The 23,973-nt window shown below is 48.2% G+C and overlaps 1 protein-coding gene across 1 annotated transcript; it reads right to left on the bottom strand.

Annotated features, from left to right (window-relative positions):
* Nucleotides 1–453: 453 nt before the first annotated feature.
* On the bottom strand, nucleotides 454–1,570 carry LOC127302725 (uncharacterized). The gene is made up of 2 exons (XM_051333264.2): nucleotides 822–1,570; nucleotides 454–710 (listed from the first exon to the last, which is right to left on the bottom strand). The coding sequence occupies exons 1-2, from the start codon at nucleotides 1,335–1,337 to the stop codon at nucleotides 639–641; spliced, it is 588 nt and encodes a 195-aa protein (XP_051189224.1). The 5' UTR covers nucleotides 1,338–1,570; the 3' UTR covers nucleotides 454–638.
* Nucleotides 1,571–23,973: the final 22,403 nt, after the last annotated feature.

Raw genomic sequence — 23,973 nt, 5'->3', positions numbered from 1 at the left:
GGGTGGCCTGGAGCTGGGTTTGCGGCGACTGGTGGCCGGATCCGGCTTTCTTCCTCGACGACGTCAAGTGGAGAAGCCGGCTCTGGGAGGCATGGAGCTCGGGGACGTTCCCCGGCCGACGCGCCACAACCGCCATGGGCTGGCCCTGAGGGGCGGCCCTCAACTTCGGCTCTTAAAGCCTTCGTGCGATGGGGCTTCCATGGCTCGTCGGGCGGCCCGTTTCGTCTCTCTCCGGCGTGTGCTCCGGCGACGGCGGAGGTCAACGGCGGGTGATGCGGCAGTAGGTTGCAAGGACCTCAAGGGGTTGTGTTGTATTTTTTTGTTTTCTGAGGTCTCGTTTGCAAATGTTCCTGGACACCTGTTCCTTCCAGGTCTTTCGACGGTGTTCTGCGTGTGTGTGCTGTACTTTTATGCCTGATGAACACGTAGCATCTTTCTCAAAAAAAAAAAATATTAGTACTACTAGGATAGTAGCAAAAGAAAGAAGAAAAGCATGCATAATATCGATCCCCACATGGATTTACATGGACGATGTTGATGATAGGCTAGCTAGTAGCTGGTGCTGCAACTATGTGAGTGGTAGCAGTGGTAGTGATAGCTGGATTGGAGTTGCTGCTGCTTGGGTGTTGAGGAGTCGATCAGAATGGCGCGGAGAGCACCCTCTTGAGGGTCTTCTTCACCGGCACCGACACCTCCACCGCCGCCTTGAGCTGCCGAAATAGACGAGCGAGATTGGCACGAGTTACTAGTAGCTAACGAAACTCTTGGCAGAGTCAAAGAAAACAGGGGAGAGAGGATCTTGGATTCGGGTTCTGGGGTACCTGGTCGTACTTGGCGCGGAGCTGGTCGTTGGCCTCCCGCAGCTCCACGACCTCCGTCTCGATCTGGGTGACGTGCGCCTGCTTGCGCGCGCGGGACCGGGACGCCGACTCCCGGTTCTTGACCATCCGCTTCTTGCGCCGCTCCACGGGGCCCGCGCCGCTGGTGCCGGCCGCCGCACCGGCGGGGGGCGGGCCGAGGCACATCTCGCGCTCCAGCGCGCGGCGGGCGTCGAGGGGCGCGAGGCGGGAGAAGGGGGCGGTGGCCGCCGCGGCGGAGAAGAAGGGTGTGGGGGACGGCGACGCGGCCACATTGCGGTAGCAGCCTCCGCCGGGGTGGAACGGGGAGGCGAGGCCGACGATGGCTGGGAGGAACGAGGGGCCGGCGCCGCCGGAGGCGGCGAGGAGCTGGAGGCGGGTGTTGAGGCTGAGCGCGGTGGAGATGGCGGGCGGCGGGGAGACGCTGGGGCTGGTGGCGACGGCGCCCCAGACGTCGTCCTCGTCCACCTCCATGGCCATGGTCTCTGGGGTGACGGCCGGTGGGTGCGTTTGGGGCGGCGGCTTGGTTGCCTCTTTTGGCCGAGACAGAGATGGGAATAAGTAGGCGGTCTGCTTCGTTTTGACAGTAGCTGCCTGCGTGTGCCTGGTGAGGAGCTTGCTTGCTTGCTGGAGCTGGGGGAGGGAGGTGGGGGATGGTCTCGCTGCGGAAGGTGGCCAGTGGCTGCGCGCCGAGTGGCACTGTCGAGTGTCGACTAGAGTGAGCGTGAGGTGGTGGTACTGGTCAAATGGCACCCGGTCCCGACCCACATGGCGTGGCGTGCCACCGTGTGTCCCTCCTCGTCCTCGGGGCAACGCTTGCTTGGTTCTGCTGCTCCTCCCTCTCCCTCGCTGCTTTTCTCACCTCCTCCTAGAACATCTCCAGTCAGCGTCCCCTAAAGCGTCCCTCAAACCGCGCCGGATTGAGCGTTTGGGGGACGTGTTTTATTCGTGCCGTTTTTGGGGGACGTCGCTCCCCAGCCGCGTCCCCCAAACGCCGCCCCCAAATGAATATTGGTGCACGAAAATAAAGGTTTTCATTCAATTTTGATCATATATTACAAAGTTTGAATGAAAACGGCTAGATTTCATCTAAACCTAGACTACTGACCGCCCGGCGGTGCGTTCGATGCCCCGCCCCGTCGTCGCCTCCCCTACGCCGCAGCTCCTCCTGCACGCGCCTCCTCTCCTTGCGTTCGGCGGTGGCCAAACGGTGCCGCTCCCGCTGCGCGTCCTCCTCCGCCCTCCCCTGCTGGGCCGCCTGGAGGGAGAGCTCGACGGCGCGACGAATCTGCGCCTCTTCGCGGGCACGGGCGTCGTCCTGGAGCTTCTTCTCCGACTCGAAGGACTCGACGAGCGCGCGTTGCTGATTGGCCGTCTCGTCCGGGTGCGGCCCATCGTCGTCGGACCACTCGAACTCGTCGTCGTCGTCGTCCTCCACCTCGGTCTCCTCCGCCTCGGCCTCCTCCTCCTCCATTGGCGCCTCCTCCTCCACATCTGTTGGCGCCTCCATCATCGCCGCCGCCAACACGGCGTCCTCCGCCGCCAACTGGTCCGCCCGCCTCCCCCATAACGCCCTCAGCGCCGCCTCCCGCTGATGACGCTCCTCCGCCGACTCCCGCCGCTGGCGCTCGATCGACTCCCGCCGCCGGCGCTCTATCGACTCCCGCCGTTCACGGTACAGCGCCTCCCGCTCACCGCGGCGCGCTGGCGCTCGTCGACCACCGCGCTCCATCTCCGCCCGCCGCACGGCACCGTCGCGCCTCTGTCTCGTCGAGGCGTCGACGCCGCAACGGTGGCGTCTGCTGCTCTGCCACGCTGCTGCCGCCGCGGCCTCGCCGGCGGCGGGGCCATGGGCGCAGAACGCCGCTAGATCCGCCGCTGCGCCGCCTCCCGCTATCGGCGGGCTCGCTGCCGCATTGCCTCCCGCCGCCGCCGACGGTGTGCGCGCCACCACTCTTCCCGGGCGGCGACGTCGATGCCGAATCGCGAGTCCGGAGTGGAGGAGACGGCGGTGGAGGGGACTGCCAGCCGCTCGGGCGGTTCGCCATTGCCACCGGTGGTGGAGGAGACGGCGGTGGAGCGACGAGGGCCGTGTTTGTTGCCGGCGGGTGTGTTGGCTACCATTGAGCCGGGAGACCTTTTATAGACGCCGGCGTCGGGAAGAAAGCGCGGGAACAGGCGAGAAGAGGCGGGAAGAAAGCGCGGGAACGGGCGGTGGCGTGCGGACGCCGGCGACGCGTCTCGTCGCCGCAGCACCGACGAGACGTCTCGCCTGCCCCTCCATCGCCATTAAGGCAAAGATGCCGCCGTGTGTCACTGCGCGCGAATAACTTCCGTCGCGAGGTAGGCGACGGTTAGGTTAAAATTAACTGTGCCGCTGACGGGTCGGCCCCGCCACTCCCCGCCTCGCTTTTCGTTGTGTCCGGCGTACCCGGTGCGTCCCCTGTGGGACGGGACGGGCTCGGGGCGCCGGACACCGTATGGGGGCGCGCCGGACAAAAATGGGCTTTGGGGCACGCGGCTGGAACGGTTTTTTTGTCCGGCGCGCCCCAAATCCCTTTGGGGGACGTTTTGGGGCCGCGACTGGAGATGCTCCTAGATCCTAGATTCGCTACATCTCTGTATTTACGCATTGACAGAAAAAGAAAAGATTCACCAGATCACTTCCGCACAAACTGAAAAGATTCAACTCTACCGTCTCGACTTTTCAACTCTAGCGTAGATGTTGCTGCTCGCACAGTCTTGATCGAACAAATTCGCGCACAAACTCATCAAATCGTTAGGCCATCACCCAGATCGCGCGCATTGGGTCTGTTGCGGTTCGTGGAAGCCGAAACTGAAGCGCAACAAGCGGTTACCGCGAGCGGCCAACTAGACAACGACCGAGGGGGCAAATGTGTCCCTTCACACTTTTCCTCACTCCTCCACTCTCATCCCGCGGCCGCCCCGTGCCCTAGTTCGATCCATGGAGGCCACAGCTCCCGCCAGCAAGGGCGTAGTTAATGATGTCGTCATGCTAACCACCACCACGCCCGGCACCGCGGCCACATCTCCCGTCGCCCAGGTGCCGGTTCCTCCACGCGCGTGGCCGCTTGAGAAAACACGCTGGCCAAGTCGAAGAAGGAGCCCACGCCGGAGGAGCGGGTCATGGAGTCGGGCAAGAGGGCCAAGCGCATGGTGAACGTGAAGGCCCAGTTTTCTACCGCCCAACTCGCCCAAGAAATGGTCGATGCCTTGGTGTACGCGGCCGTCCAGGCACGCGCGAACCCGAGGCCCTAGCGGCGAAAGCTACGCTTCTGGTGGCTACTAGGTGTGGCTCGACCGCATCCAAGCCGCTAGCTGCAAGGGACCGACGATGTCTCGGCATTCCAGGATCGGTGAGTCGACCCCGGCCGCCCCTCTGCCGCTACCAAGCATCAACCTCAATGTGTCGGTAAGCGGCTCGTCAGGTACCAAGAAAATGAAAGCCCCCAAGGCTGCTGCTGCCGGATAGCCTCCCCCCCCCCCCCCCCCGCAACCTGATCAACAAAATGGTGGCACGCCTCGGTTCGCCTTAGGATCTGGTATAAACCTATAATTTCGTTTGATGCTTTGTTTCGAACATCGAGTTAGCAATGTTTGTGCGACCCCTTAGATCTGACAGTCCTACTTCGATGGGGGCGATACTATGGATGCCGCCATGGCCGACATGATCAATGGCGGTGCCACGGAAGGTGGCACCCAAGGGAAACATGATAACACCTTCGGTGGCACCCAGACCTAGACCCATGCTGCCACTATCTCCATAGACGAGGCGCCCTTGTACGAGGACGGGCAACCTCAATCCGCAAACGGAGCGTCATGCCAGACCACAAACTTCTCCCAGCTTGAGGACGTTTGCTTTTTGAATGGCATGGATGGAAGTTGGAGAAGATTCAATTTGTGGCGCTCAACGAAGGGGTGGCACATTTTGGAAGAAGATCTACAACTACTTCTACGAGAATAAACATTTGAGCGATCCACCTTTTCTGAGCAATCGGAGTGAGGCCTCGCTCAGAAAAGGTGGACGTGGATCCAAGAGCTGACCACCAAGTTCAATGCCACCTACGAGCAAATGGAGAAGCGTAAGGTGAGCGGTTTTGGCGTTTCCAACTTGACGACCCAGTTGTTGGGCCAATTCAAGGTGGCCAAGGAGCAAAAGAACTTCGATTTGGGCCCTGTTTATTTGGGCTGGAGCTTGGACTTCTACTGCTTTGGGGTCCTTAGAAGCACAAGCTCAAACAAACAACCTAACATTTGGATGTGGGCTTCTTTAAGCGCTTAATAGATTTGTACCAGAAGCTGTGAAGCACCTCCTGAGGTACTTCTCGCAGCTTCTCCTTTAAATCCTAATCGGTATATGATATTGCCCTTAAAGTTGGATGTATCTACGGCAAATGCCACCGCCCAGGAAAAATGAATCGTCCCCAAATCCCACGCCGCATCCCTCTCATGCTCCGTCCCAACCCTGCCGCCGGACGTCCCAACACCGCCGCTGGCCCTCCCGGAGCTCCTCCCTATCGACCGTCCCTCCCAACCCCGCCACCGGCCATCCCGCCCAATCCCGCCACCGCCCCCCCCCCCCCCCCCGAGCCCCTCCCCGTTGACCGTCGATCCCACCCCATTGTCGGCTCTCCCTCCCGGAGCTCCTCCCCATCGACCGTCGCTCCCAACCCCGCCGTCAGCCATCCCTCCCAATCCTGCCTCTACCCCTCTCGGAGCTCCTCACACTCCTCCTCCCCATCTCCGCCCCTCCCGGATCTCCTCACACTCCTCCTCGCACGTCTTACTTATCGGCCACGGAGCAGCTTGAAGCACCGTGTTACTTGCACTCCTACATCGACCCAAAGGATAACCTCGAGATGCTACCCATCTTCTCAGACATTGTCGACAGTTCCTCGAAGTCCAGCAGTTTTGCGATGACTTAAGGGCTGAGGAAACGACAAAAGCACATTCGACGGAGAAAAGGGCGGCAACTTGCAGTCACCCACAGCAGCAGCAATACCTGCCGGAAGAAGAAGATATGTATATACCAACCGAAGTATACCCAGCGTCCCGGGGACAGGTCAACATGATCCATAAAACTAGCTTCTCTAAAAGGGAAGCTAAGAAGTTCTCGCGGGAAGTAAATACGCAGAGGTTGCTAAGAGGTACCCGAGTATATCGACTGGTCAGATCAAAGCATATTATTTAGCAAAGCAGATCACCCGACAGTTGTTCCAAGGTCTGGTCACGCTGCTTTAGTTCTCGAGGCGCAGATTGGAGGATACAGTATGAGCAAGGTATTCATGGATGGAGGAAGCGGCTTGAACCTATTATTTGCAAGCACAATTAAGGCAATGGGTTTAACGGTTGATATGCTAAAAGAATCTGATACAGGCTTCCATGGCATCATCCTGACCCGACTCGCTTATCCCCTTGGCAAAATATCGTTGGATGTAGTCTTCAACACACCTAGCAACTTCAGGAAGGAGAAACTCGAATTTGAAGTAGTTGATTGGGAGTCACAGTATCACGCCATCCTCGGCGGGCCAGCGTTTGCCAAATTCATGGTGGTACCTCACTATGCATACTTGAAGTTGAAGATGCCAGGCAACAACGGGACAACAATAACCATTCATGGAAGTTTTTCTCGTTCTGATAACTGCGACAGGGATTTTCAGAAGATTGCTTCAAAGTTTGGAGTTAAGGAAGAGCTCAATGCACACGACGTTGTCACAGATCACGCACAGCCTCCTACCGATAATCGGAATGTAAAATCCGACGAATTCGACGTTGCAAAGGAAGCAAAGAAACAACAAGTGCATCCCTCTGACCCGAAGAAAACATTCAATATGTCGGCAGATCTCGCTATCGCATAGGACGACGCGCTCATCGAGTTCCTCCGTGAGCGCTAGGAAATATTTGCATGGGAAACATACGACATGCCAGGTATTCCCAGGGAACTCGCTGAGCCACACCCTCAATGTTGACCCGAAATCCAAACCTGTACAACAGACGTTACGTCGTTTTTCGGAACCAAAAAGAAAAGCTATTGGTGAGGAAGTTAATCGGCTCCGCAAAGCTGATTTTATTCGGGAGCTCAAGGAAGCCGAGTGGGTAGCCAACCCAGTCATGGTGCCAAAGAAAGACACAACAGCTCTTCGTATGTGTATCGATTACACAAGCCTCAACAAGCATTGTCCAAAGGATCATTTTCCGTTGCCTCGCATAGATCAAATAGTCGACTCTACAGCTGGCTGCGATCGTCTCTCCTTCCTCGATGCTTATTAAGGGTATAATCAGATCAAGCTCAAAAAAGAAGACCAAGGGTTAACCGCATTCATAACTCCACATGGCGTTTACTGTTACAATGTTATGACGTTTGGACTGAAAAATGCGGGTGCAACTTATCAGCGGTGCATGTAAGCTTGCCTTGGAATCAAATTGGTCGGAATATTGAAGTCTACATCGATGACATCATGGTTAAAACAAAAAATGCAGCTACCCTCATCAACGATTTAAGAGAAACTTTCGACAATCTCGACAGGTACAAAATAAAGCTGAATCCGAAGAAATGCTTCTTTGGGGTACCAGGAGGCCAAGTACTTGGGTACTTTATTTCAACAAGAGGGATAGAAGCCAACCCTTTAAAAAGCAAAGTCATCCTCGACATGGAACTGCCAAAGAATCTGCATCAGGTGCAGCATTTGGCAGGACGGTTGGCAGCGCTTAGCAAATTCATTGCAAAATTGGGAGAAAAGGCTTTACCCTTTTATCAGCTCATGAAGAAGTCAGAAAAGTTCGAGTGGACAGTTGAGGCACAGGAATCTTTTGATAATCTAAAGAAGATCTTGTCAACATCTTCAGTACTCGTAACTCCACAGGAAAAAGAACCAATGCTTATGTATATAGCTGCAACGGTGCAGGTCTTCAACACGGTTCTAGTTGTCGAGCGAGAAGAGGCAGGGAAGGTTCATGGTGTACAACGACCTATTTACTACCTCGGCGAGGTACTCACACCGGCGAAGCAGCGATATCCTCATCACCAGAAGCTGGCATATGCCGTGTGGAGGACAGCGCGCAAGCTACGACATTACTTTACAGAGCATCCGATCATCGTGGTAATCGAAGCACCATTGAAGAATATACTCACCAACCCAGAGGCTACGGGCAGAGTATCTCAATGGGCTATCGAGATAGCGCCACATGACATAACTTATGTCAATCGATCAACAATTAAATCTCAGGTTCTTCCAGATTTCTTGGCTGATTGGATTCAATCGCAAATTCTGGCAGCACCCGACATGTCTGGATCCTGGACGATGTATTCTGATGGGTCGAAGCGGAGTACATGTGCAGGAGCCGGAGTAGTATTGATCTTACCACAGGGAGACAAAATGAGATATATTCTGAGGATGAACTTTCCACTTCCGACAAATAATGAAGCAGAGTATGAAGCACTGTTACACGGGATGCGTATGGCTAAGGCATGTGGAGCAACTCGGTTGGAAATTTATGGAGATTCGAATCTTTTGGTACAGAAGTCGATGAGTTTATGTGACGTGGTGATGACCCACAAGTATAGGGGATCGCAACAGTCTTAGAGGGAAGTAAAACCCAATTTATTGATTCGACACAAGGGGAGACAAAGAACACTTGGAAGCCTTAACAGCGGAGTTGTCAATTCAGCTGCACCTGGAAACAGACTTGCTCGCAAGAGTTTATCAGTAGTAACAGTTTTATAGCAGTAGCAGTAGTGAAATAACAGCAGCAGAGTAACAAAGACAGCAGTAGTGATTATAGTAAACAGCAGGATTAAAATACTGTAGGCACGGGGACGGATGACGGGCGTTGCATGGATGAGAGAAACTCATGTAACAATCATAGCAGGGCATTTGCAGATAATAATAAATCGGTGTCCAAGTACAAAGCAATCAATAGGCATGTGTTCCATATATAGTCGTGCGTGCTCGCAATGAGAAACTTGCACAACATCTTTTGTCCTACCAGCCGGTGGCAGCCGGGCCTCAAGGGAAACTACCGGATATTAAGGTACTCCTTTTAATAGAGTACCGGAGCAAAGCATTAACACTCCGTGAACACATGTGATCCTCACATCGCTACCATTCCCTCCGGTTGTCCCGATTTCTGTCACTTCGGGGCCATCGGTTCCGGACAGCGACATGTGTATACAACTTGCAGGTAAGATCAATAAACAATGAATATCATGATGAAACAATAACATGTTCAGATCTGAGATCATGGCACTCGGGCCCTAGTGACAAGCATTAAGCATAACAAGTTGCAACAATATCATCAAAGTACCAATTACGGACACTAGGCACTATGCCCTAACAATCTTATGCTATTACATGACCAATCTCATCCAATCCCTACCATCCCCTTCGGCCTACAGCGGGGGAATTACTCACACATGGATGGGGGAAACATGGCTGGTTGATGTAGAGGCGTTGGCGGTGATGGCGGCGATGATCTCCTCCAATTCCCCGTCCCGGCGGAGTGCCAGAACGGAGACTTCTGGCTCCCGCGACGGAGTTTCGCGATGTGGCGGCGTTCTGGAGGGTTTCTGGCGACTTCCACTTCTCCCCGTGCGTTTTTAGGTCGAGGCCGATAAATAGTCCGAAGAAGGGCGTCGGAGGCCGGCCGAGGGGGCCACACCACATGGCCGTGCGCCCCCCCCCCTGGGCCGCGCCGCCCTATGGTGTGGGGCCCTCGGGCCTCCACCTGAGTTGTCCTTCTGGCTCCGTCAGTTTCCTGGGAAAATAGGGCCTTCTGCATAAATTCCGAGGATTTTCCCGAAAGTTGGATTTCTGCACAAAAACGAGACACCAGAACAGTTCTGCTGAAAACAGCGTTAGTCCGTGTTAGTTGTATCCAAAATACACAAATTAGAGGCAAAACAATAGCAAAAGTGTTCGGGAAAGTAGATACGTTTTGGACGTATCAACTCCCCCCAAGCTTAGCTTATTGCTTGTCCTCAAGCAATTCAGTTAACAACTGAGCGATAAAAGAACTTTCACGAACACATTTGCTCATATGATGTATATATTCTCATGCTATGGCTAATACTTAAGCAGTTCATAATGAGATACATGCAAATAAGATCATCTAACAGCTATGTCAATCATGGAGAGGTACCAACAATTAATAATAAGCATCATGAATCATGTATATAAGCAGGATTGCAATGTTCATAAGAGAGTATGATAAAGTGGTATCTCGCTTGCTTGTATTTGATTGGCAAAACATAAATGCCCGGGCACCTCTGGAGTTCATAGAAGGACTAGAAGTAGTGATTGTCAAAGATAAAAGCATCAAAGTTATACCACAATCAATCATATTTTGAGACAAGCATATTATACTAAGAATGACAGTTGTGCTCTCAAGATAGTGCTCAAAGAAATAATGGAGACAAAACATAAAAGTAAAAGATTGACCCTTCGCAGAGGGAAGCAGGGATTAACATGCGCTAGAGCTTTTTATTTTTTTGAAATCAGGAGTAAAATTATTTTGAGAGGTGTTGTTGTTGTCAACGAATGGTAATGGGTACACTAACTACCTCGCCAACCGGACTCTGAAGAGCGGCTCCCATGAATTATTGCATATTTATTTGGCACTCCTTCCAACCTTTCTTACACAAACCATGGCTAACCGAATCCTCGGGTGCCTGCCAACAATCTCATACCATGAAGGAGTGCCTTTTTATTTTATTTTTATTATGAAGATGACACTCCCCCCAACCTTTGCTTACACAAGCCATGGCTAACCGAATCCTTCGGGTGCCGTCCAACAATCACAAACCATGGAGGAGTGTCTATTTAAGTTAATTAATTCAGGACTGGGAATCCCATTGCCAGCTCTTTTTGCAAAATTATTGGATAAGCGGATGTGCCACTAGTCCATATGAGAGTCCGTCAAAAGTAAATGACAAGGTTGAAAGCTAAACACCACATACTTCCTCATGAGCTATGAAACATAAACACAAATTGAGAAGCATTTTGAAGGTTTTTAAAGGTAGCGCATGAGAATTTACTTGGAATGGTTTGAAATGCCATGCATAGGTATTTATGGTGGACACTCTGGAATAACTTGGTTTTCAGGTGTTTGGAAGCACGAGCAGCGTTCCCGCTCAGTACAAGTGAAGGCTAGCAATAGACTAGGGAGCGACAAATCAAGAGAGCAAAGAATCGTCATAATCATGCTTGCGGCAAAATAAATTAACGGGGGCATAAAAGTGATACAAGAACTCTGAAGCAATATAAATCATCGAGGCTTAATTGACTTTGGTTCAGTCATATGCATGCGTGAGCATGTGCCAAGTCGATATAAATGAATTATTCAGAGGAGGATACCACAATGCCATACTTTCTTATGAATAAAACAATGCAAGCAAACATCCATGACATGCTACTCATATTAATAAATTGGAGCTAGACATGAGAGATCATGAACTACTAGACTTTCTCAAATAACATATACCTCACATGAACCAACTAAGCATGCTCACATGGATGAGTATATGTACAAAAATGAAAACAAATAGAGTTCATACCAGCCTCTCACCACAATCAGATTGTCGTAGATCGTCATTATTGCCTTTTCACTTGTGTAGCTTGGATAATATGAAATGAAAACCACGCTCCAGCCACCGAAGACCATTGAACTCAAGATGAACTTTACAAACCAAAGAAGAACAGCAAATATTTTTGGTGTTTTCGAATTTGAGAACAAGAACAAAAGGAAACAAACAGACAAAGCAAAATCTTTTTGGGTTTTCTTATAGCAAACTAGCAATAGCAAATTAAGCGAAACAAATGCAAGAAACCAAAGCAAACAAATGGTGAAGAGAAACAACAGAAATATTTCTGGTCTTTTTATGTTTTGGGAAAGAAACAAAGCAAGAACAAGAAAATGAAAACTAAAAGAAACACAGAAAAGCGAGATGGCAGAAATCTGCCAAAACCTGACAGCAGTACAGAAATCGATTTTTACAAAAATCTTACGTTGCTCAGCTCGAAAAGTGTTCAACTAATGAAAGTTAGATAACAACCTGGGGAACCTGCACAAAAATTGGCAGCTCAAAATAACGTTCTGGCTGTGCGCACGAATTTTTCTAGTAACAGTCTAGAATCTGTTTTCAGGCAGCACTTCCCCAAATATCATCTTCCTCTCATTAGAAAACCACTCAAACGAACAAAACAAATATGTACAAGTATCCAGCAATCATAATATGCAAAGAATGAGTGATGCCGGTATACCTCCCCCCAAGCTTAGGCTTTTGGCCTAAGTGGAGTTCAACCCCAACGAGGGTCGCTGTTTCTCGCCGGTGGATAATTCGTGGAGTAGTCATAGTAAAGTTCCTGTGCAGAAGAAAAGCGTGGAGGCTCCACATGTCCACCATGTTGATGCGAGGAACTTGCTGTATCGGATGATGAGTCGAGGTGCTCCTCAATCTCCGTGTCGTCTCTTGCATGTTGGCCTCCTCTCTCTATGTGTGCATCCAGTGCACCTTCTGTGACCGACCAATCTCCCCTGGAATCAAGGTTAGACAAAACAAAGCGCAGTAATTTTACTAATTTCTCAGTTTTCTTAGTTATTCTCCAGACTTTCTTATAAAATGTCATCTTGTAAAACAGGTTACCCAAGTTGGAGGAATCAGAAACAAATTCATGTTTAATCATAGAGGCTATGTCAAGTTTTTCTATGGGGAATGGAATATCAAAATGATGAGGTTCTACATTATGAAAAGCTAGTAAACGAGAGGCGATGAGACCTCCACAAATTCCACCTTTCTCACGGTTAGTAGCAAGTCTATAAGCTATCAATGCCCCCAAATTATAAGTCTTACTACCTTGAAGTGCCACAGCTAGAAAAGCTAAATCCGGGATAGAAAGTTTACCACCAATCTTTTTAGCAAGAACGCATTTAGTAATAAAATAGGCAAAGTAGCGGATAGCCGGGAGCTGAATGCTAGTGATTTTACCACTATCCTCTGAGAAACTCCTTCCATAGCAAATCATCTTGAAGAGGTCTAAGAGTTCTTGCGGCGATCCCCTTATCTTCTCGCATGATCCCCATTGCGGTACTCTAATTGCTGCACAAAAATCACTAAATGGCAAGTTGACAGCTTTATTGTAAATTTTATACTGGACCGTGGGGTTAGATCGCGACCAATTGAACTTAAAGTCCTACACAAAAGACATAGTTAATTTTGCATATTGTCTTGGCTCTCCTTCAACAAAGTCACTCAGCCCTGCACGAGAAATTAGACTTTGAACATCTTCAAATATTCCCGCGCTTCTCATGAAATCTGCGCATGGGTAGTAGGAGGGGTATACTCCCTCTTCACGATTCACTCTCATAACTTGTTGGACTTCCAATTCTTGTTGGTTCAATTGATATCTATTCCACTCCATTTTCTGAAATTTTCAACAAACAATATAAAAATTTGATTTGGTGACATATAATCAAGGGGAACTACTATAGGAACTTGCTAGAGTACTAATCATGCATCAAAACTAGTTTCTACCACCTAGAACAAGCATGCAAGCTCACTAAACATGTTACCTACAGCAGCAAAATATTCAAGATATACTCAACCAAACAAAATTCTACTTGGATGGGTGGAGGAGTCACATACCAAGGAGCAAATGTGCCAAATTTCAGCAAGAAATCTGGGCTGAGCAAAGAGATCAAGAAATCTGGAGCTCTTGAGCAAAAACGCGAGTGAGAGGAACCTGGTGCGAGTTTTTTCGGGAGAGAGAAGATGCTGGGAGAAAGAGATGAGATGGTGGGGCAAGGAGGGGCCCACACCACAGGGTGGCGCGCCCCCCTCCTTGGCCGCGCCGGCCTGTGGTGTGGCACCCTGTGGTGCCCCACAGGTCATCCTCTAGTGCTCCCAGGTGCCTCGTCGAAAAATAGGACCAACGGTATAATTTTTGTGAATTTTTGAAAACTTTGAAAAATGCACATTTCTGGGTATTTAGTTTATTATTATTGGCCAGGAAAATTTTTGAAATCTCCAATTAACTAAGAAACTTGGCAAATCAAAAGTGCTACAGCAACTAGAGCAAGTGGAGGAAGAAAGAGATGTTGTTTACCTCCTCTATGCATATAAAAAGTATTTGTTAACAAGGTTGATCAAGTCTTGCCACCAAATAAATTTACATAGCATAAGAAGAAATAAACCTCAAATCAATCATGTTACCTTGAATTGTATTGATATGGATCCAATCATGAGAGTTTGATATTCTTCCTTAGGCTCATATATAGGACAATCAATAGTTCCCACTTTGATAGTTCTCACATTAGAAATAGTATTAACTCCACACGCTTTCTCAATCCTCTTGGGAAAATAAACGGTATGCTCCCTATCTTCAGCATTGAAAGTAACCTTTCCTTTATTGCAATCAATAACAGCCCCTGCGGTGTTAAGAAAAGGTCTCCCAAGAATAATAGACATATTATCATCTTCAGGCATTTCCAACACAACAAAATCAGTTAATATCAAGCAGTTAGTAGTAACTTGAACAGGAACATCCTCACATATACCAACAAGAATAGCAGTAGATTTATCAGCCATTTGAAAAGATATATCAGTAGGTATCAACTTATCTAAGTAAAGTCTCTTATAAAGAGAAAAAGGCATAACACTAACACCGGCTCCCAAATCACATAGAACAGTTTTAACATAATTATTCTTAATAGAACAAGGAATAGTAGGTATACCTGGGTCGCCCAACTTCTTTGGAACTTTGCCATTGAAAGAGTAATTAGCAAGCATAGTGGAAATTTCCTCATTGGGGATTTTCCTTTTGTTAGTAACAATATCTTTCATATATTTTGAATAAGGAGGCAATTTAATAGCATCAGTCAAAGGGATTTGCAAGAATAAAGGTTTCATCCAATCGCAAAATTTATTATAGTGTTTTTCTTCCTTTGATTTTAATTTCTTAGCAGGAAAAGACATTTGCTTTTGCACCCAAGGTTCTCTTTCATTACCGTGTTTCTCAGCAATAAAATCTTCTTTAGTGTACTTTTTATTTTTAGCATGCTTTTCAGGTTCATCTTCTATCTCTTCTTTATCAGAAGCATCATTCTTATCATTATCTTTATCATGTTCATTACCACTTTCGCCAAAGATCGTAAATAGAAATACTATTAGGATCATTAGCAGGTTCAGAGGATTCTACAACATTTTTATGTTTCTTCTTCTTTTTCTTCTTAGAAGGAGCACTAGGTTCAATGTGTTGAGAATCTTGTTCAATTCTTTTGGGATGCCCTTCAGAATATAGAGGATCCTGGGTAGAAACACCACCTCTAGTTGTTACTTCATAAGCATGTTTCTCTTTAGAATTATTCCCTAACAAGTCATTTTGCACTTTAGTGAGTTGATCAATTTGAGTTTGAACCATATGAAAATGTTTAACAAGCATCTTAACATCATTGGAGGTTCTCTCTACAATATCATGCAATTCACTAATAGCTCGAGAATTTTCCATTAAATGATTCTCTACTCTCATATTAAAATTTTCTTGCTTAACAATATAATTATCAAACTCATCTAAGCATTGTGCAGGAGGTTTCGAATACGGAATATCTTCCCTAGTAAAGCGTTGAAGGGAGTTTACCTCAATCATGGATGAAGGGGGAATTATCTCACATATATCTTCTATGGGAGGAAGATTCTTCACATCTTCAGATTTAATACCTTTCTCCTTGAGAGACTTCTTGGCTTCCCTCATATCTTCATTATTTAATTTAATCATACCCCTCTTCTTCAATATTGGTGTTGGAGTTGGTTCAGGCGTAGTCCAATCATCATGATTCCGGCCTATTTTAGCCAATAATTCTTCAAATATTGCCCTGAGTTCTTTTCCTGAAAACACAACCAGCACAACTATCCAGGTATGCCCTAGACTCAATGGTTAGTCCACTATAAAATATATCAAGTAAATCATGCTTTTCCAAATCATGATCAGGCCGAGCTCTAATAAGAGAGCAAAATCTCGCCCAAGCCTCAGGCAATTTCTCTCCATCTTCCTGGTCAAAATTATAAATTCTCTGCAAAGCAATATGTTGAGCACTAGCAGGAAAGTATTTGCGAAAGAAAACATCAAGCAATTCTTTTGGACTTTTAATAGAATTAGGTGGCAAACTATTATACCAAGTTTTAGCGTCATCCTTTAATGAGAATGGAAAGATTTTAGCAACAAAGTAAGTTCGCATCTTGACATCATCAGAAAACAAGCTACTTAGAGTAGATAACTCAATCATGTGTTCAACAGCACTTTCTTTTTCAGTACCACAAAAGGGTGTTTTCTCAACAATAGCTATATGAGATAGATCAAGAGAAAAATCATAATCTTTATCCTTAATGTTTATAGGAGATGTGGCAAACTTAGGATCAGAGACAGCTTTATATCTAATAAAGATGTTCTGCAATCAACTTTTTAATTTTTCTTGCATCAGTAGTAGCATTGCATTTTTCAATAAAATCATCATTAAGCTCCACATAATCTTCATCAGGATCATCACTAAAATAATCAAGTTCAGGTGAATTAACAGGTGTAGTAGCATTAGGAGTTTCAGTATTTTCAATTTGTCTAGACCTAGCAATCGTAGCATCTAGAAAAGATCCCAATGAACCACTATCATCAAGCACAGCAGAAATATTATCAATATTATGAGAGTTTGCAGATTCAGCAGAAGTACCCGCATTTAAAGCATGCGGCGGTGAAACAAGTTTATCAATCACAGATGGTGAATCAAGTGTAGCGGAGGTACTCAGAATTGTACCTTTTCTTGTGGTGGATGGCAATATAGCGATCTTAGTATCGCGAGGTTTACCCATGATGGAGAATTTGCAGCGAACAATATTAATCCAAGTGAACTTCCAAATAAAGTTATGCTCCCCGGCAACGGCGCCAGAAAATAGTCTTGATGACCCACAAGTATAGGGGATCGCAATAGTCTTCGAGGGAAGTAAAACCCAATTTATTGATTCGACACAAGGGGAGACAAAGAACACTTGGAAGCCTTAACATCGGAGTTGTCAATTCAGCTGCACCTGGAAACAGACTTGCTCGCAAGAGTTTATCGATAATAACAGCTTTATAGCGAGTGATAGTGAAATAACAAAGAAAGAGTAACAAGGACAGCAGTAGTGATTATAGTAAACAGCAGGATTAAAATACTGTAGGCACGGGGACGGATGACGGGCGTTGCATGGATGAGAGAAACTCATGTAACAATCATAGCAGGGCATTTGCAGATAATAATAAATCGGTGTCCAAGTACAAAGCAATCAATAGGCATGTGTTCCATATATAGTCGTGCGTGCTCGCAATGAGAAACTTGCACAACATCTTTTGTCCTACCAAATGGCAGCCGGGCCTCAAGGGAAACTACTGGATATTAAGGTACTCCTTTTAATAGAGTACCGGAGCAAAGCATTAACACTCCGTGAACACATGTGATCCTCACATCGCTACCATTCCCTCCGGTTGTCCCGATTTCTGTCACTTTGGGGCCATCGGTTCCGGACAGCGACATGTGTATACAACTTGCAGGTAAGATCAATAAACAATGAATATCATGATGAAACAATAACATGTTCAGATCTGAGATCATGGCACTCGGGCCCTAGTGACAAGCATTAAGCATAACAAGTTGCAACAATATCATCAAAGTACCAATTACGGACACTAGGCACTATGCCCTAACAATCTTATGCTATTACATGACCAATCTCATCCAATCCCTACCATCCCCTTCGGCCTACAGCGGGGGAATTACTCACACATGGATGGGGGAAACATGGCTGGTTGATGTAGAGGCGTTGGCGGTGATGGCGGCGATGATCTCCTCCAATTCCCCGTCCCGGCGAGTGCCGTAACGGAGACTTCTCCCCGCGACGGAGTTTCGCGATGTGGCGGCGTTCTGGAGGGTTTCTGGCGACTTCCACTTCTCCCCGTGCGTTTTTAGGTCGAGGCCGATAAATAATCCGAAGGAGGGCGTCGGAGGCCGGCCGAGGGGGCCACACCACATGGCCGCGCGGGCCCCCCTGGGCCGCGCCGCCCTATGGTGTGGGGCCCTCGGGCCTCCACCTGAGTTGTCCTTCTGGCTCCGTCAGTTTCCTGGGAAAATAGGGCCTTCTGTATAAATTACGAGGATTTTCCCGAAAGTTGGATTTCTGCACAAAAACGAGACACCAGAACAGTTCTGCTGAAAACAGCGTTAGTCCGTGTTAGTTGTATCCAAAATACACAAATTAGAGGCAAAACAATAGCAAAAGTGTTCGGGAAAGTAGATACGTTTTGGACGTATCACGTGGTCAGTAACAACATAATTGCTTACCGTCAAATATACCAATCCACGGAAGCCAAATTTGAAGGATGCGAGCTAAAACACATCGGCAGGGCTAGCAACGAGGAAACCAATGATTTGGCAAACATAGGATCCACATGTTCCCCTATTCCAGATGGAGTCTTCTATGAAGTAATCACTCCGAGATCCATTAAATAAAAAACGTTGGCACCTTCAGAAGTGTCGACTGCCGGCCCGAAAACTGTGCACCAGGAAGGTGTTGAAGATTCCACACTACAATCTACAAAGAAAGTCCTTCTCCTCGAACCTCTTTGGACTTAGCCTTTTCTAGCATATTTGATAGAGCAAAAGTTACCAGATGATCCGACGGAAGCCAAGCGTATCGTACGCAGGTCTAAGGCCTTTACTATAGTGGATGGTGAACTTTATAAGCGCAGCATCTCTGGCATATTTCAAAGGTGTATCGCCATTGCTGATGGAAAGGCTCTATTGCGAGAAATACATGAAGGAACTTGTGGTCATCATGCAAGTAGTAGGGCTCTTGTAGCCAAAGCTTTCAGAGCAGGATTTTATTGGCCAACAACAGCATCTGACGCTCGAGATTTGGTGAGGAAGTGTGACCCTTGTCAACGTTTTGCACCAAAGCCGCACGTGCCTTCAACGGATCTAATGACAATACCTTTGGCCTGGCCCTTTGCGCAATGGGGACTCGATCAAGTTGGTCCACTGCCGAGATCATCACCTGGTGGGCACACGTATCTATTTGTCGCAGTCGATAAGTTAACTAAATGGATTGAAGCCGTACCAGTAAGAGATCAAACAGCTAAAACTAATGTTAAATTCTTTAAATGAATAACTTGTCATTTCGGTATGCCTCATAGCATCATTACAGACAATGGAACTAATTTTGATTCCAAGGAATTCCATAAATTCTGTGATGACGGTGGTATCAAACTCCAATTCGCTTCAGTTGCACATCCTCAATCCAATGGTCAAGTCAAAAGGATCAATGGCTTAATATGTGACGGCATTAAAAAAATCCTCACAAGCGCAACTGGATCCTGGGTCGAAGAATTACCATCCGTGCTCTGGAGCCTGCGGACTACGCCAAATAGGTCAACCCAATATACACCGTTTTTCCTTGTTTACGGAGCCGAAATAGTTTTACCAGCCGATGTTCGTTTTGAACCTCCTCGGGTGACCGCATACATAGAGACAACTTCCATCCATGCACTACCAGATGCTGTAGATCTCCTTAATGAAGCTCGTGACATTGCCTTAGCCAGAACAGCCGTATATTAACAGGCGATACGAAATTACCACAGTCGACGAGTTCACAACCGAGGCTTCAGCGTTGGTGACATGGTATTACGACTGAAGTAAGAAAGACATTTGAAACTTGAATCTCCATGGAAAAGACAGTTCATAGTCACTGAAGTAATACTAGGAGGAGCTTATCGACTCAAGAACCCTGCTTTGGGCAAAGTCGTTGAAAATCCATGGAATGTTGCACACTTGCGATGATTCTATGCGTAGAATTCAACTATTCCTTATTCGCTACATGAAGGCTTCTTAGCCTGTCACATATTATGAATAATTTTTTTGGTTGAGCTTCCATCTTTATTACTTATTTCGCCACTCGAATGGTTGTTCGGGTCCCTTTATTGGCTACTACTCCCATCGGGAGCTTCAGCCAAAAATGTGTGTTACACAGCCAACTCGATAATACTCAGGGCTGCAAGGAATTATTACAATATCGATAATTAATTAATACTCCCACCGGGAGTGATACGTCCAAAACGTATGTTTTTTCCCGAACCTTTTTGTTATTATTTGTCCTCAAACTTGTGTGTTTTGAATGCAACAAACGCGGACTAACGTTGTTTTCAGCAGAATTGCCCTGGTGTCTTATTTTTGTGCAGAAAATCAACTTTCGGGAAAAATCCCAGAAATATACCCAAATGCCCTATTTTCCCGGGGAACTCACGGAGCCAGAAGGTGAAGAGCAGGGGGGCCTGGAGCTCGGAGTACATGGCCCAGGCGCGGCCCAGGCCTGGCCGCGCCTGGGGGGTGTATTCCCAACCCCTTCATCATTTTGGCCTCCCCTTTCGGCTATAAGATCCTCGTCACGAGAAAACCCTAAGGGGTTCAAAGTTATTCAAGAGAAAAGTCCGTAGCGCCGCCGCCTCGCGAAACCCTATTTCGGAGGCAGTAACTCCGTTCTGGCACCCTGCCGGGACGGGGAATTGGAGGAGATCATCGCCATCGCCATCACCGACGCCTCTCCATCAACCATCCATGATTCCCCCATCCATGTGTGAGTAGTTCCCTCGCTGTAGGATGAAGGGGATGGTCGGGATTGGATGAATTCGTTCATGTAATAGCATTAGAATTATTCGGGGCATAGTGCCTAGTATCCGTTGTGAGTATTTTATGCATTGTTGCAACTTGTTATACTTAATGCTTGTCACTTTGGACCCGAGTGCCATGATCTCAGATCTGAACATATTGTGTTTTCATGATGATGCTTTATATATTTTTCTTGATCATATCTGCAAGTTGTGCAAGAATTACATGCAAGGGCCCGGCAGGGGATGTCAGCACCTGTCGCACCCGCAGAACCCGCTTGGCACCTACATACATATATTTTCCTTTCACCCGCCCCTCTCCAATCCATACTCCCGCCCAGAGTATTCTCTCAAACGCAACGACAGTTGTGCCTTTGAAGAAGAAGGCAGCGTAGCCGCGCAAGTTGAAATTGCAGGTGAAGGCACCCACGATGTCTACCGAAAGTGCAGGTACGTGATGGCCGATCACAATAGGCACCACAAACCCAGCGAGGCCCATATGGCCACGGTGGAGGCCTCCTTATCCGCGGCGCAGGTGGGCGCTAGCCAATCCAAGGATGGCCACCGGAGGCGGACAAGGGAGCACAACCGTTGGCTCATCGAGGAGCCCCATCCATTTGATCAATGTTAGCGATGAAGTCAATATTGAAAATCCTGACGCTTCGCTCGGCCCCCGCGTCTCTCCGCTCTGGGGCGACTCGGGCGGCGACGAAACCCTAGCCGCCAAGCCGCCCCTCCTCCGCCGCCTTCCTTCCCCTTGCTGCCGCCAGAGGAGACCGCCGGAAAGCGATGAAGTCAATATTCATAATACTAATTACTTAAAATATTAAAATATTGTTTACGGTGTTTCTAGAAAGAGATTTTATATTGAAGATGTTGACTTTTTTTTGTAAATATCTGGTTAAAGTTTATGAAGTTTGACTTCGACTGAATTCAGAAGCCGAAATAATTGTGAACGCATAACTGTTAAGCCTTTGTGTATTCTTTGCCGTTCTCGGCCATTCTAGGGAGATACATAAACTATTTGTTTGGACTTTGGACCACGCCACACTATTTTGCCGCAGCTGCATTTGCATGCCAGTGCGAGATCCAGTGGCCTACCTCTGAATCTCTGTGGCCCCAAGCGGCATGCATTTGTGCTGCTGTGCTGGTCCAAGGAGACGGTTTATCTGTAATTTATGAGCACTCAATGCTAATCAACCTTATTCTTATTCTGAAAGCTGACTGTCTAGCTAGTGCTAAAAATGGTTGCACACTCAGGACCAGCCCAGCACATGCCCGTGTGAAAGATTGCTGCACTAGTTGAATGAAAAGTCCGAACTGATGGAAAGAGACTAGTCAGTATATTTATATTCAACACTCCACATAATTTTTTGGTTTTTAAAACTGCGTGAGCAGGTCTTGAACTTGAGACCTCTTGAATCAGATAATATAAAAGATTGTTGCACTAGCCAATTAAATCAAAAGTCCGGACTGATGAAAAGAGACTAGGCAGTGTATTTATATTCAACATCGTGCACCAATTCTTTGACGACCCCAATGTTGGACCTGATGTTCTCCCTCCGACTCCACAATGCATTACCCCCCCGAGCCTCCAAGGACAGATTCTTTATCATGAACCAAAAAAATACAGAAAAGTACAGATGCTCTGTAGCTACAAAGAAAGGAAAAAAAAAGGACATATATTCTTCGATGAGGGTGCACCTCACCTGGGTATCTCCATGGGTCAGGATTTGTTGTCACATCGCCGTAGATCATCAGCTGTGTGACCTCTTTTGATCCGACATTTTGAGGCATCACAAGTTCACACGAAAATAGTATAAGTACTGCTTAGCAAAGTTGCAGAGCATCGATCGATCGATGTAAGAGCATCTCCAGCAAGCCGATGCAAAACGGATGTGAAAAGTGACCGCGCCCCTCCATTTGTGGTGGGTCGCTGATACGAAATTGGTCTTTGGGCCACGACAGACCGTTTTGTGTCTGGAGGTGCCCCAGCGGCCCAACGCATTTCACTGTCTACACAATATTTTCATTGATAAAACAATTTAAACATGAAAATATAAAAATGTCATGTCCTGCTAAACCCTAGCGCGCCTACTCCTCAGCGATGCTTGGCAGTTGGGTCAGGTCGTCGAGGTTCGGGATCGCCTATGGCCAGTTAGGAACCGACAGAGGAAATTCAATGCGGCCCTCGGTGCCTATGAGGACACAAGTGGCAGTGGAGATGGCACCGAGGCTTGCAAGGCCAGGGTGAAGGCCTCTTCCTCGGGCAGGCATGTCGGCATGTGCTCGACGATGTAGGGGGCATGGAAGACGCTAGCGATGAAGTCCTCGGAGCCATCCCGCGTTTTGTGGGGCATCGGAAGCGATGGAGGTGCCGACGTACGCGGAAACGGACGCCGCGGCTGTGGCGGCGAGCCGAAGTTCTAGTCCTTGTTGCCGAGGAACCCCGTCTTCCGCCGCTTGTCGAGCAATACATGTCGGCGGTGGTAGGTGTCCCACACGGGGGAGTCGACGGCGAAGTCAGGGCTGACGCGGAGGTCCGCCGGGACAATGGCACGCCTGCGCTGGATCTCTTCGCGTCGCTCTGAGGCGTAATGTGCAACAGGCGGGACGGGGCCTTGCGTCGTGCTAAGGCGCAACCCGTCGGGCAGGAGCACATCAGTCTAGCACCTGTATGATTGCCAGTTGTCGTAGGGCACCCGTTCGACGGGGGTAAGAAGGGGGCCTTGATCCGTGGTTTGTACTCCTTCGCCGTTAGCGAGGAGAACACCTATCAGCGGCTTGACGCAAACTAATCGGGTTGTCCGCAAGGATGCAAACGCGGCTAAAATTTGGACCGTGAATGTGTTTGCACAGACAAGTTGCGGACACAACGCGTGCCTGCGCCCCGTCGCCATGAGCCCGCCTGGAAGCCGACGCGAGGCCGCGTTGCTCCCATGCTTACGCATGTCGTAGCCTTCACCATCAATGGCGTGCCTCGTCTTCAATGGCCACGTCAGGTCTGGTGGGCGTCGGCTCGCCTTTTGCGCCACTATCAATGGAACGTGGCTTCGTGTCCCGCGCCCGTCCTTAAAAGGGCACCGGCAACATCATACCATCGCACACACCTCCTTAACCCCATTGATCTATTTCTGGACACGCTTGCACCCACCACACCAAAGAAAACAGGGCACCGCTGCAACACCATGGGGAAGAAGAGGAGCGACCACTAGAGGTGCGAGTTTTTGACTGGGATCCATTTGGGTTAGATGGCCATGCCGTATCAAGTGGGTGCCTAATGGTAGTGGTGGTACTAGTCGGAATCGGCGAATAAAAAACTTACCAATTAGGGCTTGGCCGTACAGACATTTGTGTTCCAAAGCCATAATTTTGTCCGCACATCTATCCTAGTACGGAGTATTTTTTTATTTATTTTC

This window comes from Lolium perenne, chromosome 5 (genome assembly GCF_019359855.2).
Source record: "Lolium perenne isolate Kyuss_39 chromosome 5, Kyuss_2.0, whole genome shotgun sequence".
Classification (NCBI taxonomy): domain Eukaryota; kingdom Viridiplantae; phylum Streptophyta; class Magnoliopsida; order Poales; family Poaceae; genus Lolium; species Lolium perenne.
Note: the sequence above shows the minus strand (reverse complement) of the source record. Positions and strands in the feature narration are given on the sequence as shown.